Below are 14,371 nucleotides of genomic sequence, written 5' to 3'. Positions count from 1 at the left end.
TATTGGATTGATTAAACAGAAAATGATGTTGATTCCTGACTGTGTGGAAAATAATGAATTACAGGATTTAATGCTTTCTGCTGAACAGGTTGGAAAACATACTTTGCAATGTGGATTTGATTCATTAGAGGCCTCTTGCGGGGCTGCTGTTACTGGGTCTCTGCTCAGAAGGCATGTTTGGCTTAAGGAGCAATCTTTGCCTGATCATGTTAAAGCTAAATTGTTGGATGCACCCTTAAATCAGGGCCGCCTGTTTGGCAACAAGGTTGAGGAAGTTCTTAAAAAAGATGAAGATAAAGCTAAATCTATGCAAAATGTTAAAAGATTTTTACAAGTTCAACCTCCTAGATTTAGTAGGCACTGACCCTGTAAGAATTGGTCCTTTCTAGCCCCTTCCAGGTCTTCTCAAGCCAAACCCAGACACAGCAGAAACCCCAGGTTTCAGTCTCAGGGGGCACACAAGACTCAGCAGTGGGGGGTTTCCACACCCAAATCGGGGAGTAGTAAGACTCCCCCCTATGGAAAACTGTCTCAATGACTTGCTTTTGAAACTTCCAAGCACTTCCCAACTGAATGCTCCTTTAGGTGGAAAGATTGGTCTGCAGGCCAAAAACTGGGAACTTATTACCCAGGACAAATGGGTTTTAAATATAGTGTCCCAAGGATACAGATTTCACTTCCACACCTTACCAACACCTAGCGGGTGACCAGATCTACCCCCAAATCAGTGGACAGAGGCCCAAAATCAAGTACTCTCTCTCTCTTAAGCATGGGGGCTATTCATTTGCTACCAGAAGAGGAAAAGGGACAAGGTTTCTATTCAATACTTTTTCTGGTACCCAGAAAAGGCAACACATAGTGTCCTACCCTGGACCTTTCTACTCTAAATGCCTTTCTGGTGATTCCAAAATTCAAGATGCTGACTCTTCATCAGCTGCTTCTTATGCTAGGCAAAGATGCATGGATGACAACACTAGACTTAAAAGAAGCATACCTGCACATCCCTATCAGGGAGTCTTGCAGAAGATACCTATACTTCAAAACAGGCTACATGCACTATCAGTTCTCTGCACTGCCCTTTGACTTATCTACTGCGCCCAGGGTATTCACAAAGTGTCTAGCTCCAGTCATTGCATTCTGCAGGCAAAGAAATATTCAAGTATATCCATACCTGAATGATTGTCTAATTCAGGCAGAAAGCCAAGATATACTTTTGAATCATCTGGCCTTTGTTCAAAGCATACTGACTTGTCTGGGGTACACCATAAATTAAAAGAAATCACACCTGGTACCCTGTCAGCAAATTATATTCCTGGAAGCAAGCTTGAATACAACTTCCCAGATGGCTTTCCTCACACCAGGGAAATGGACTTATTTGACAACCTACTTCAAACAAGTGGTCACAAAAACCCAGTTGTCTGCAAGGCAAATACTGCAAGCCTTGGGGTTCATGGCCTCCTGCATTCTTCTAATTCCATATGCAAGGCTGCATATGAGGAAACTGCTGTGGTATCTCAAAAGCCTATGGTGTCAACATTCACAGGATCTAGTAGCTATGATTCCTATCATACCTTGTCTATGCTTAGAGTTCCTTTGGTGGGTAGAGGCCTGCCACCAAAACAAGGGACTACCATTCACACTACCCCGTCGCCCAAACCTTAACAACAGACGCATCAGACTATGCATGGGGGGCTCACCTGGCAGGGAAGTGCATTCAGGGCAAATGGACCTACACATAAATCAAAAGGAAATGTTAGCTGTACAGAATGCTCTGACGGCCTTCAAGGACCACATTCTTCCAGGACAACTAATTGTAAAGATGGACAACACCACAGTCATGTGGTACATAAACAAGCAGGGGGGTACACATTCTTACACCCTCTGCAGACTAGCCATGGCATTGTGGAACACAGCCTTGAGCTACCAAGTGAATCTACAAGCTCAATTCATGTCAGGAAAACTAAATACACTGGCCGACGGACTAAGCAGAAACCTCATGGACCCACACGAGTGGAAACTGGAACCAAGGATTTTCAACATGTTGACAAATGGGGGAGCCCAGATATAGACCTGTTTGCCTCCCCCCAGAACCATCAACTGGATACATTTTGCACAAGGATTCCCCACAAGCTAGCTTGGAAAGTGGATGCTCTATCCTTCATCTGGAAAAACCTTTAAGTTTATGCCTTTCCTCCTCTGCCTCTGTCTCCAAGGTACTACTAAAGATCAAACAGGACAAGCCAAGGACGATTTTAATTGCACCAGAGTGGCCATGCCATCACTGGTACCCCCTCTTGTGCAGTGTGTCATGCTTGGCCCCGTGGCACCTGCCTCAGACTCCTTCCCTGTTGTCTCAGCAGGAGAACCAGATTCTGTACCCTCAGCTGCAAACCCTGAATATAGCAGCCTGGCTAATTACCTAATTTCTCCTTTACCACCCCTCAGTAAATCAGTGATGGATATAATTTTAGAGGCAAGGAGGCCTAGTACTAGAAGATCTTACGCTGCAAAATGGAAAAAATGTTGTGTCTGGAACCAATCTCAAGGGATGAGCGCAGCAGTGCCCAGTTTACCTCAGATTCTACAATGTTTGACTGAGATGCTTCATAAGGGCTTGTCCTTTTCCTCCATAAAAATTCATGCCTCAGTCATTTCAGCTCCATTATAGCACAGAGCCTCCTCTCTTCCCTCACCCACTGCTCAAGCAGTTCCTCAGAGGGGCCAGAAATTTAAGGCCACCCAGGAGAGCTCCTACTCCAGCCAGGGAAATAACTTTGTCTTGAAGAAACTCACTCTTCCTCCTTTTGAGCCAGCTGCTACTGCAGATTTAAAATTCCTTTCCTGGAAAACAACTTTCCTTTTAGCAATCACTTCTGCAAGAAGGGTATCTGAATTACAGGCCCTTATGGCAGTGGAGCCTTTCATCACCTGTCATGCGGACTGCGTGTCCCTCAGAACCAACCCCTCCTTCATGACCAAGGTGATATCCAGTGTGGCTCTTAATCAGTCCATTCATTTGCCTACCTTCTTTCCTAACCCACAGAACAAAGTGTAACGGATACTGCACTCCTTAGATGTGCACAGACAACTTAGATTCCACTTGGACAGGACTAAACCTCAAAGGAAATCTGAACAACTGCTGGTGGCATTTGCTGCACGGACAGAGGGGAAAGCTATTTCAAAGCAAACCATTTAAAAATGGATAGGCCACTGCATTAATTTCTGCTATAAGCACAATGGAAAACCTATCCCACAGGGCATCAGACCCCATTCAACCAGGGCTGCATCTAGTTCTACAGCCTTTCTCAGGGGCGTCCCTACAAGGGACATCCTAGAAGCTGCTACCTGGAGTTCTGTACATACTTTCACCAAGCATTATTATTTGCCGATTTTCTCTAAATCCAGAGCTCGTTTCGCCACTGCAGTCTTGCATGGCCTTTATAACTGGTCCTAATTCTATTTAAATTCCTCCTCCCAACTTTAGCTTTGGGAATCTACCCAAATGTAATGATTGCAACAGTGAAACACGAAGAACATAGTACAGTTGTGTACACTTACCATAAATGTAGATTTTCGAGTGTATCCATTGTTGCAGTCCTGGTTACCCTCCCTCCAGCCCCCTTTCCTCTTTTGGCTATACCTCTGCTCTCACTTACTATGCTCAAAAAGCTTTTTGGTGTATTTGCTTTTTTTTGTTGGAGGTATATCCTTGTATTATAGATTTAATTGCTTCCCATTAGGGGAGCACCTGACATCTGGGGCAAGAAAAACTGATGTAATGGCATTGGCTGCATTTTTTATACCCTTGACGACCTGACGTCATGGAAGAAGGGACAGCTACCGACGCAGGACCCAAGACTTTGTTAATCAGGCCGACTGAGGGCTACTGCAAGCAGATAACCCTAAATGTAATGACTGCATCAGTGAATACACTCGAACATCTATATTTATGGTAAGTGTACACAACTGTACTTTCCTGCTCGCAGAGCTGACTAGCTTTGTGTAGAACTCAACCCGATGTTTATCAGATTTACTCCTCATACAAATTAAGCAATTCAGAAAGAAAAATTAGATGAGCCCTAATTAATGTACTCAGTTTGCCCAGAGGGGGTAACCTACATGATAAAAGTGTGACTAGAGTGAAAACTTATCATCACGCTGCTGAAGATGGAAACTTTTGTTTGAATACAGTGGTATCCTACTACAAATACCTATTGCTTCATAATGCCAGGGTCCCCTTCAATAAGGTATGCTGTTCAATTAGAGATGGTTGTATATATGTGTAAGTAAGTTTTTGTATGCTATTTACTGTAAGGCCTAGAACTGAGCTCATTTTTTTTTTCAGTTTATTTACATGAATTGACCAAAGCTGTCTGTTGGGGTACATTGCAGGTGGACTGGCTGGAGAAGAATGCAGCCATATTAGTGTGCTAAAAGAGCCTGTTGCGGGTACAAGTTTACAGTAGCTGCAGCATTCCCTAACAGTATTCAGTAGGTTACACTGCCTGAACATGAGCATCAAGCTGTGTAGAAATCTAAATGTTACTAAACCACTTAGCTATGATTTTTGCCGCATTGTCAGACCTGTTGTTTCATTATACATTCTGTAGCATGTAACATAGCTACCCACAGTCATTAGCATATAATTGGGGCATCCACTGTTTTGGCTGTCTACTTTGTGTGGCTGTGTTTTCTGAATCCTGCACAACTTATGCATGGCTGCTCGATGGCCAAATTCACTTAGCATGAAGATGTGAAGGTTTATGAATTGTACTCCTAGTCTTAACTGACTATTTTTCATCATCTTCAACTTTTGGCTGCTCCCATTAGGGTTCACCACAGGAGATCATTGGTCCATAGAACAAGGGGCAGCAGAGTTTTATGGTATCCAGCCTTCCTCAGAAGGCACACACACTTGCACAGCCACACCTAGGGCCAATTTAGAGTGTCCAGTCCACCTGCAGCATGTCTTGGGAATGTGCAAGGAAACCAAAGCATCCAGAGGAAACTTACATGAACACAGGGAGGACACACAGACTCCGCACAAAAGGTACCCCAGATCAAACCAGAGCACCTCTTCCTGTCAGGCGATAACACTAACCGCTGCACCACTGTGCCACCCAGCTGACTGCTTTTCATAACCATTCTATATTGTGACAACAGTAATAATAATAAACAGTAATATAATTCTTAGGGAGTGGTCAAAACTGAGTGGTAGGTTGTGAAATAATTCACTGAAGTACAAGTCACTGAATGACTTTTGACCAAATGGAAATTGACTGGTTACTGTGTCCACATCCCCAATACCTGTTCAGCAAAGTCATAAACTGAAGTAGGGTATGTAATATTTTTGTCCTGATTTCTTATCTATAACATGCATCTGAATGTCAGTGACTGGTTTGCAACATGAGGTTTTAGAGAGAAGTGCAACCAAAGGCTGTGGGGGGAAGTAAGTGTGGTGTGGTAAATCTGTCTCACTGAAGTGCTGAGTAAGGTATAGTGTAGGAAAGATAGTTTAACAGATATTAGGCTGGGAAAACTGAAGTTTGTCTTAAAAGGAGACACAAAACATCTTGAAGGATTGGAGGGTATTTTTAAAAAAAAGATTTTAATGAAAGGGTAGGTAGCAGAAGAGCAAAGGCAAGAAGGTAATGCTAGTGGAAGTGAATGATGACCAACAGGAAATTATAATAGACAAAGACCATGCTGCATAGAGATGGTAAAGGAGGGTCAAGGTAGTGTAATTCTGTGCAGCTCCAAACTTAAACTTTTTCTGTTGGTAAATAGTTTACCTGTACTATGAGAAACTACTCATTATTCTGTAGTAGTAGTTCATCCTTGGCCTGGGTAAATGAAAAGTGAGAGGTTAACATATCCTTGAAAAAATGGCTACACTTAGCCACTACCTTGTCAGTTCTTATTCTTTAGTTAAGATACACACTTTTTCTTAAGTGGTATTTCCAGGATCTAAATGCTGTCCGTAAACATTTCAGGGTCTTTGTTTTTAGTCAAAAGTATATTAATCGACAAGCCTTTGTATGCCCATTTAATAAAAGAATGATATTTACTTTTTCTAGTGGTGAAAGTGCATTCAAGTCACTGACAGAGTCTTTTGGTTGGGCAAAGCGGCCAATGCTGTCTCGGATACATCTAATTCGGAAAGAGTTGCCAATCACACTGATCTATGGTGCATACAGCTGGATTGACACCAACTCTGGGGAAGAGGTGAAGAAACAGAGGCCATATTCCTATGTCCGAACAATAGTAAGTTTTATTTCTGGATGATATATGAATGTGCTTTCTTCTTAGATAGTATGAATGTAGTTAAATATTTTTATCACAGTAGTAACTTAGTATTTACCTGAGAAGTATATTCCCTTGACTGTGTTAAACAGATGTTGTATGCAGAGGTATAGCTAGGGTGAGGTGAAAGTTGAAGCAAGCTGAAAGACCACAGACTCATATTTTGTACCTGTAAATACTGCAGTATTAACTGTACTGGAAGTGTCAAATCTCAACTTACCATTACAAAAGTTACTGATGTCACTGGGCACGATTGTCATTACTGGCATTCAGTTTCTAATGCAGTTGTGGAAGTACATTAGCACTCCATGTGTGGTTTATTTCATTACTGGCCAGGGCTGAAGTGCTCAGTGCTTCCTGTTAGCCATAGCAAGCCATTTGTTAGACTTTTGTAGCAAGCAGTTTGCTACACTTTAAATTTGAGAAAGGAGTTTTGGACCTCAACTTAAAGTTGAGAGGACACTAGAAGGGTTAGCTGTACCTCCTTATGATATATTATAAGCAAATTAAGATGTTTAAGGGCTTCAAGATCTTGAAGAAATACTTATTGGGGAAAATAAATTGCAAATCCTTGTCAAATTTAGCCTCCTCACTAAAACATAGATAGTATATTACCGACAAATTTATAAATACTTCATGAAAATATAAAACAGTTTCAGAAAAAGTTATTTTCTTATCTGGAACTTTTTATTCGTTGTACCAAATTTAGCAAAAGAACTGAATAAATAAATGTTGCTTTATGTACTGTTGCGTGAAAATATGGCGGGAGAAAGAGGAAGGTAATATGAAATGAGTAACGTGTAACCACCTTTTCTAATTGGTAGTTGAGATTTGAGACTTGTGGTGCAGTTAATATTTCGTTATGTTTTTTATAGGTAGCAAAATAAGAGACTGTGGTCTTTCTTAAAACTTCTTTTAAACTCATGCCATGCACAACTGACGTTTAGTAAACTATGATCTGGGAACTTGAATGATTAATCACCAAAAAACAGCCTTTTTTCCAATAGAAGTTTGGGAAATGTTGTCGCTTCCAATATGTATGATGGCAATGTCAATTAAGTGCGTGTTTGTCTGTTTATGTATTCGCTCACTATCAATTCTTTGTGTTTAATTACTATTCATTTCTTGGTTCAGTGCATGGGCATAAAGTGGGGCTCTTCTGTTCCCTTGTTTCCACATACTCTTGCTCTATTTTCTGTAGTGTATTGTAGTCTACTGGCATATTTTGAACTTGACATGGCTTATCTTGAGGTTAGCCATAACATGATTACTTTAATCAGTATCCTTATGGGAAGTGGGGGTTGTGGCTACTTCTCCTATAAATACAGGTACAGGCTTTTCCCCTTCATCTGGTTCAGATGAAGGGGAAAGATATAAAAGGCAACTCATGAAAATAATTTTCTTCTAATAGGGGTGCTGGTAGATGTTCTTTGTGTTTCACTGTTGCAGTCATCACACTTGATGTTATCTGCCTGCAGGTAGCCCTCAGTCGGCCCGAATACCAGAGTCTTGGGATTTCTGCGTCGGATGCTGTCACCTCTTCCATAATGTCAGGTTGTCGGGGGTAGAAAACATGCAGCTGACGCCATTACATCAGCTTTTCTTGCCACACGGGAGCCGAAGCAGAAGCAGTTCACAAGTGCCGGTCGGCCGCTACCTGAAATTTTTGTTTTTCGCGTTTCAAACCTGAAGTCTTCTGAAGCTAAGTACCCCATTGGGGATCCTTTTTTCTTGCTCTAACCGATGTCAGAAAAAGTTAACAATTGTCTTGCCTGTGGAAAGCAAATACCTCACAGAGATTTTCATTCTTACTGCTTCACCTGTTTAGGCCCAGACCATGACGTTCCTCGCTGTCGGTTTTGTGCCTTGTTCAATGCCCAAACTATTCATCGTTGGGCTATCTTTGTCGCTAAATTCTTTTGCTGTCATTCTCTGTATTCCAAAATGGCTTTGTTAAGCCATCTGACTACGATCTTCCAAAAAAGCATAAGGATAAAGACAGAGGCAGACTGCATAGGTCCAAAACTGCCGACAGCGCTTCTGTGAAGCTAGTTGCCAGTCCGCCGGTACTCAGTGAGGCACTTTCGCACCGATACCCACTTCTACAGATTCACAGGCCTCTACTGAGACCCATTCGGAGTCCGGTATGCAGCGAGATGCTTCTTCGACTATGGAACCTGAGGATGTCTCTACCTTGCATGGGTCCAGAGCCGCTGTGCAGGCACCGGCTTCTGAGGGTGTATTCAGGCCTTCTGATGTTTGTATTAAACCGACTACTTTGTTTTTTTACTAAAACAACCGACTTTCTCAGGCCCAGAGCTCGCACTACGCCTAGGAAACCGACATCCAAAATGCATTCTCAAGCTCCCATGCCTCAGAAACAAATGCTTAGAATGGCTGAAGACCTTATTACTTTAATTAGGGGAAGCCAGCCTTCCCCCTCTAAAAGACAAAGAATTGATGTGCCTTCTGATTCTGCGTACCATGAGTCCAGTGATTCTGAACCCTCTGATTACCAGAACATACCCTTATCCACCTGTGAGGATTCTGATGCAGAGGATTCCATTCTCTCTGCCTCCCCTCCTGAGGACTTTTCTTCAGTGAAACCTTGCATACCCTAAGAGAGCATTTCCTCTGGGAATGCCAGGACTACCCAAAGTCAAAAAAGAGACTCAGGGAATTTTTAGACTTGCCTCAGCACAGCCTCTAGCTATACCTCCTGTCCTAGATATTGTAGATGATGTCTTCATGGAATCAAGTCTTACCACTGATACTTTACCTCCAGCTCCTAGAAAGCCTGATGGGTACTACAGAGTACCTGACTCACACAAATTTCTCTTTAAAAATCCTACTGCAGATCCAGAGACCATTTCCCAGGGATCTAAAGGTATTAAGGCTACTACAGCCAAAAACTCTACCCCTTCGGACAGGGATTCTAGGGCTTTAGGCCGATGGGGTAAGAAGGTATATACCTCTGCAACTCTTGCCATCAGGGCTTTAAATTTCCAGTTTCACATGTTGAAGTACCAGCAGCATATTATGGAACTAATTAAACAAAAAAATGTTGTTGATCCCTGATTGTGCAGAAAATAAAGATTTACAAGAGTTAATGCATTCTGTAAACCAAGGTAGTAAACATACTTTACAGTGTGGTTTTGATGCCTTAGAAGCATCTCGCAGGGCTGCTGTCACTCGGTCTGTTCTGAGGAGGCATGCTTGGCTGAAGGAACAAATCCTGCCAGACCATGTCAAACAAAATTAATAGATGCTCCATTAAATCAAGATTGTTTGTTTGACACTAAGGCAGAAGAAGTTCTTAAAAGGATGGAGGAAAAAGCTAAATCTATGTCAACTGTTAAAGATTTCTTACAGGCACAGCCACCTAGATTCTGTAGGCATTGGCCTTCAAAAAACTGGTCCTTTCTAGTCCCTCCCAGGCCTTCTCAGCCCAAACCCAGGGGCAACTGACCACAAAGACTTCAGTTTCAAGGTGTGCACAGATCTAAACAATGGAGTGCTCCCACCTCAAAAACAGGGAGTGGTAAGCCATCCTCTTATGGAAAAAGTTCACAATGACTTCTCCTGCATCCTTCCCAGCCATGCCCAAGTACTTGCACCCCTAGGAGGATAACTCACCCTGCATGCAAAAAAATGGGAATACATTACCCAGGACCGTTGGGTCTTAAACATTGTATCCCAGGGATACAGATTATACTTCCACTCACTGCTATCCCCAGACAGATTGCCAGACCTTCCCCCAAACCAGTGGGCAGAGGCCCAAAAGCAAGTACTTTCTCTTCTCTGTATTAGGGCTATTCAGCCTGTTCCAACAGAGCAAAGGGACAGGGTTTCTACTCCAGACTGTTTCTGGTGCCCAGAAAAGAAAAGTCTTGGCGCCCTATCCTGGATCTGTCAATTCTCAACACCTTCTTGATGGTACCAAAGTTCAAAATGCTTACACTCCCAACAGCTGCTGCCTATGCTAGCCAAGGACTCCTGGCTGGTCACCCTAGACTTAAAAGAAGCTTATCTGCACATCCCCATAAGGGAATCTTGCAGGAAATATCTATGTTTCAGGGCAGGCTCTATGCACTATCAGTTCTCTGCACTTCCCTTTGACTTATGTACTGTGCCCACGGTATTCACAAAGTGCCTGGCTCCAGCCATTGCATACTGCAGGCAGAGAAACATTCAAATTTACCCATACTTGGACGATTGCCTGATTCAGGCGGACAGTCAGGAATTGCTGCTTCAGCACCTGAAATTTGTAAAGAGACTCCTAACTTCTCTGGGGTACACCATCATTGAAAATAATTTGCATCTGGTACCCAGCCAAGATATTGTGTTCCTGGCAGCAAGCTTGAACACAACTTCCCAGATGACATTCCTCACTCCAGAAAAGCAGGTTTATTTGGCAAATTACTTCAGACTATTGGCCACTCAAACCCAGCTATATGCAAGAAGAATACTGCAAGCCCTAGGGTTTATGGCCTCATGCATTCTGCTAATTCCATATGCAAGACTGCATATGAGGAAACTTCAATGGTACTTAAAAAGTCTCTGGTGTCAACATTCTCAGGACCTGGAAACAGTGATTCCGATCATTCCTTGTCTAAGGACAGTGTTCCTTTGGTGGGCAGAGGCCTGCAACCACAACAAGGGACTTCCTTTCACTCAACCCCCCACCACCCAAATCCTGACAACAGACGCATCAGACTATGCATGGGGGGATCACATGGCAGGCAAATGCATTCAAGGCAAATGGAGCCAAAGACAAATTCACCTGCATATCAACCAAAAAGAAATGTTAGCTGTACACAGTGCCTTGACAGCCTTCAAATGCCTTATCCTTCCAGGACAACTCTTGATAAAGACAGACAACACCACAGTCATGTGGTACATAAACAAACAGGGGGGAACTCATTCCTACCCACTCTGCAGGTTAACAATGGCTCTGTGGAACACAGCCTTGAGCAACCAAGTGCACCTACAAGCTCAATTCCTGCCAGGCAAACAAAATTCACTGGCAGACGACTTGAGCAGAAATCTAATGGACCTGCACGAGTGGAAACTGGAACCCAATTCATTCAAGCTTCTAATCCACAGGTGGGGGACACCAGAGGTGGACCTCTTTGCTTCCCCCCAGAACCATCAATTGAGCAAATTGTGCACCAGAACTCCCCACAGCCAAGCATGGAAAGTGGATGCCCTATCCTTTACATGGGAAGACCTCTTAATCTATGCCTTTCCCCCTCTGCCCCTCCTCTTGAAAGTACTTCTCAAGATCAAACAGGACAGGACAAGGACAATCCGTTATTGCACCAGACTGGCCATGCCAGCACTGGTACCCACTTTTACGCAGTCTGACAACAGTGCCACCCTGGCACCTGCATCAGACCCCCTGTCTGCTGTCCCAGCAGGAGGGCCAGGTTTTGCATCCTCAGCTGCAAACCATGAACCTAGCAGCCTGGCTTATTCCCTGAATACATCACCAGCAACCCTCAGCAAATAGGTGCTGGATGTCATCCTGGAGGCCAGGAGGCCTAGTACTAGGAAATCCTATTCAGAAAAGTGGAAAATATACTGTTCTTGGAGCCAGTGTCAGGGAAAGGACACAGCTGTGCCCACCTTACCTCAAATCCTAGATTATCTAGCAGAACTGCTCCTCAAAGGCCTATCCTTCTCATCCATTAAGAGTCATGCCTCTGCCATCTCAGCTCATTACCATACTGAGCCTCCCCTCTTCTCTCACTCTCTGGTCAAACAGTTCCTGAGAGGAGCTAACAATTTAAGACCCCTGAGGAGAGCTCCCACTTCTGCCGGGGACCTTAACTTTGTACTAGAGAAGCTCAAGCTTCCCCCTTTCGAGCCTGCTGCTAAAGCAGAGTTAAAATTCCTCTCTTGGAAAACAGCCTTACTTCTAGCCATCACTTCAGCAAGAAGAGTGTCTGAGTTACAGGCCCTTATGGCTGTGGAACCTTTCATTATCTTCCATGCAAACGGGGTTTCCCTCAGGACTAACCCATCATTTATGCCCAAGCTGGTATCCAGTGTGGCCTTAAACCAATCCATCCATTTACCAACCTTTTTTCCTAATCCTCAGAATAAAGGGGAAAGGATTCTGCACTCCTTGGACGTGCACAGACAGCTTAGGTTCTACCTTGACAGGACTAAACCGCTCAGAAAATCTGACCAGCAGCTAGTCAGTTTTGCTACAGTGGCAGAGGGCAAGGCCATTTCAAAGCAAACCATCTCCGAATGGATAGCACACTGCATCCATTTCTGCTATAAGCATCTTGGAAAACCTACCCCAGAGGGGATCAGAACCTATTCCACTAGGGCTTACTTCAACCTCTACAGCATTTCTCAGGGGAGTCCCTACCAGGGGACATCCTGGAAGCTGCAACCTGGAGTTCTGTACACACCTTCACCAAGCATTACCACTTGCCTATCTTTTCTAAATCCAGAGCTGGATTTGCTACAGCAGTCTTACAAGGCCTGCTAGCCAGCCCTAATACTTCTTGACTGCCTCCACCCTTCCTCAGCTTTTGGAATCAATTCAAGTGTGATGACTGCAACAGTGAAACACGAAGAACATAGTAAAGTTGTGTACACTTAACATAAATGTAGATGTTCGAGTGTATTCACTGTTGCAGTCCTGGTTACCCTCCCTCCAGCCCCCTGACTTTTCTATACTTCTACCCATCCTCTTTTTTGGCCATATCTTATGGGAATCGTATTTACTTTTTACTGGAGGTGTTCCACACCATGTAATTGCTTCTTATTTTGGGGGCTCCTGACATGTGGGGCAAGAAAAACTGATGTAATGGCGTCGGCTGCATGTTTTATACCCCTGATGACCTGACGTCATGGAAGAGGCAACAGCATCTGACGCAGAAATCCCAAGACTCTGATATTTGGGCCGATTGAAGGCTAACCTGCAGACAGATAACCCAAGTGTGATGACTGCAACAGTGAATACACTTGAACATCTACATTTATGGTAAGTGTACACAACTGTACTTTTATCATTCTGTACTTCAATATTTGTCTCACTTTATCTTTAGAGTCATGTTTCTGTTTGACTGTCTGCCTGGGTACAGCAGAGGGAATCCTAAGACTTTTATGTTGACCATTTTCTTCTCTTTTAGCTCTTCTTTAGTTTCTACACCTACTTCCTTAGTGCACTCTTAATTCTAGGTCCTTTCCCATCAGTTTCCACAGTGACCTGTTTTATTACTTAACTACTGGAGCTTTCCCTTTGAGTCTTCACATTGACTTATTTTTATTACTGCAACCATTTGAATATTTTGGTAAGACTTGTTTTCAAATTTATCTGATCCTTTCATCCAGTGTCCCTTTTTTCTTTACCGGGCTACATATTTTTGGCAACATACTTGGTGAGATATTTGAAGATCAGAGTGTGTGATATACCTTTAAGAAGCATTCCAGTCAGTGGGCACATGCATATAAGTACTGAGCACATGCAAGCAAGAGTGCCATTTTAAGTGAGCAGCCAGAGTGATAGCATGCATTTGTATAGGTGTCGGTCAGTTAGTTCTTTTAAGTTTAATGCTCCTGCCATCCATTCTGATGTTTTTATATGCAATAAACTACTTAAGTGAACACTCAAGCCTCTTCGTCTTATTAAGATGTACAAGACGCGTGACATGGTGTCAGAATGGGATCCAGAGTCTCAACCAGTTAGAAATGGAGGAATATACAGAAGTGCTCAAATGACTCACAAACGGGTCAGAAATGAATTCCAGGTACTAAAACTCGCTTAAATGATTTATTTTGCTACAAGTATAAAACGAAGCATTCAGAACACTCAAAACAAATTTCTAATTAAGTGAAATGTGTGAAACTGCAACATATTGATAAAAATATTCAAAATAATTATGAAAATGTTTGAAACAATATCAGAATCACATAAAATGTATAAAAAAGGGAAAATTATTGTATTTTTTGGTCTGTACTCCTTTTTCGCATTAACTGAAGCTATTTGAAATATCCAAAGTGGGCAAAGTATTAGCAAGTGTATTTAGTATTCCAGTGCAGCTATTTC

General features: G+C 42.9%; 1 protein-coding gene across 4 annotated transcripts in view; it reads left to right on the top strand.

The window, feature by feature from the left end:
- ABHD4 (abhydrolase domain containing 4, N-acyl phospholipase B) overlaps positions 1-14,371 on the top strand; it is a 187,256-nt gene that overhangs the window by 94,584 nt on the left and 78,301 nt on the right. For all 4 annotated transcript variants that reach the window (XM_044058328.1, XM_044058325.1, XM_044058327.1 and 1 more), the window contains one exon: positions 6,078-6,264. In XM_044058328.1, the coding sequence (XP_043914263.1) occupies positions 6,078-6,264 (187 nt within the window). The remainder of the gene's footprint in view (positions 1-6,077; positions 6,265-14,371) is intronic.

Source organism: Protopterus annectens, chromosome 16.part0 (assembly GCF_019279795.1).
Source record: "Protopterus annectens isolate FY-2018-M chromosome 16.part0, PAN1.0, whole genome shotgun sequence".
Taxonomy (NCBI): Eukaryota; Metazoa; Chordata; order Ceratodontiformes; family Protopteridae; genus Protopterus; species Protopterus annectens.
This window is presented reverse-complemented; position numbering and strand designations above follow the sequence as displayed.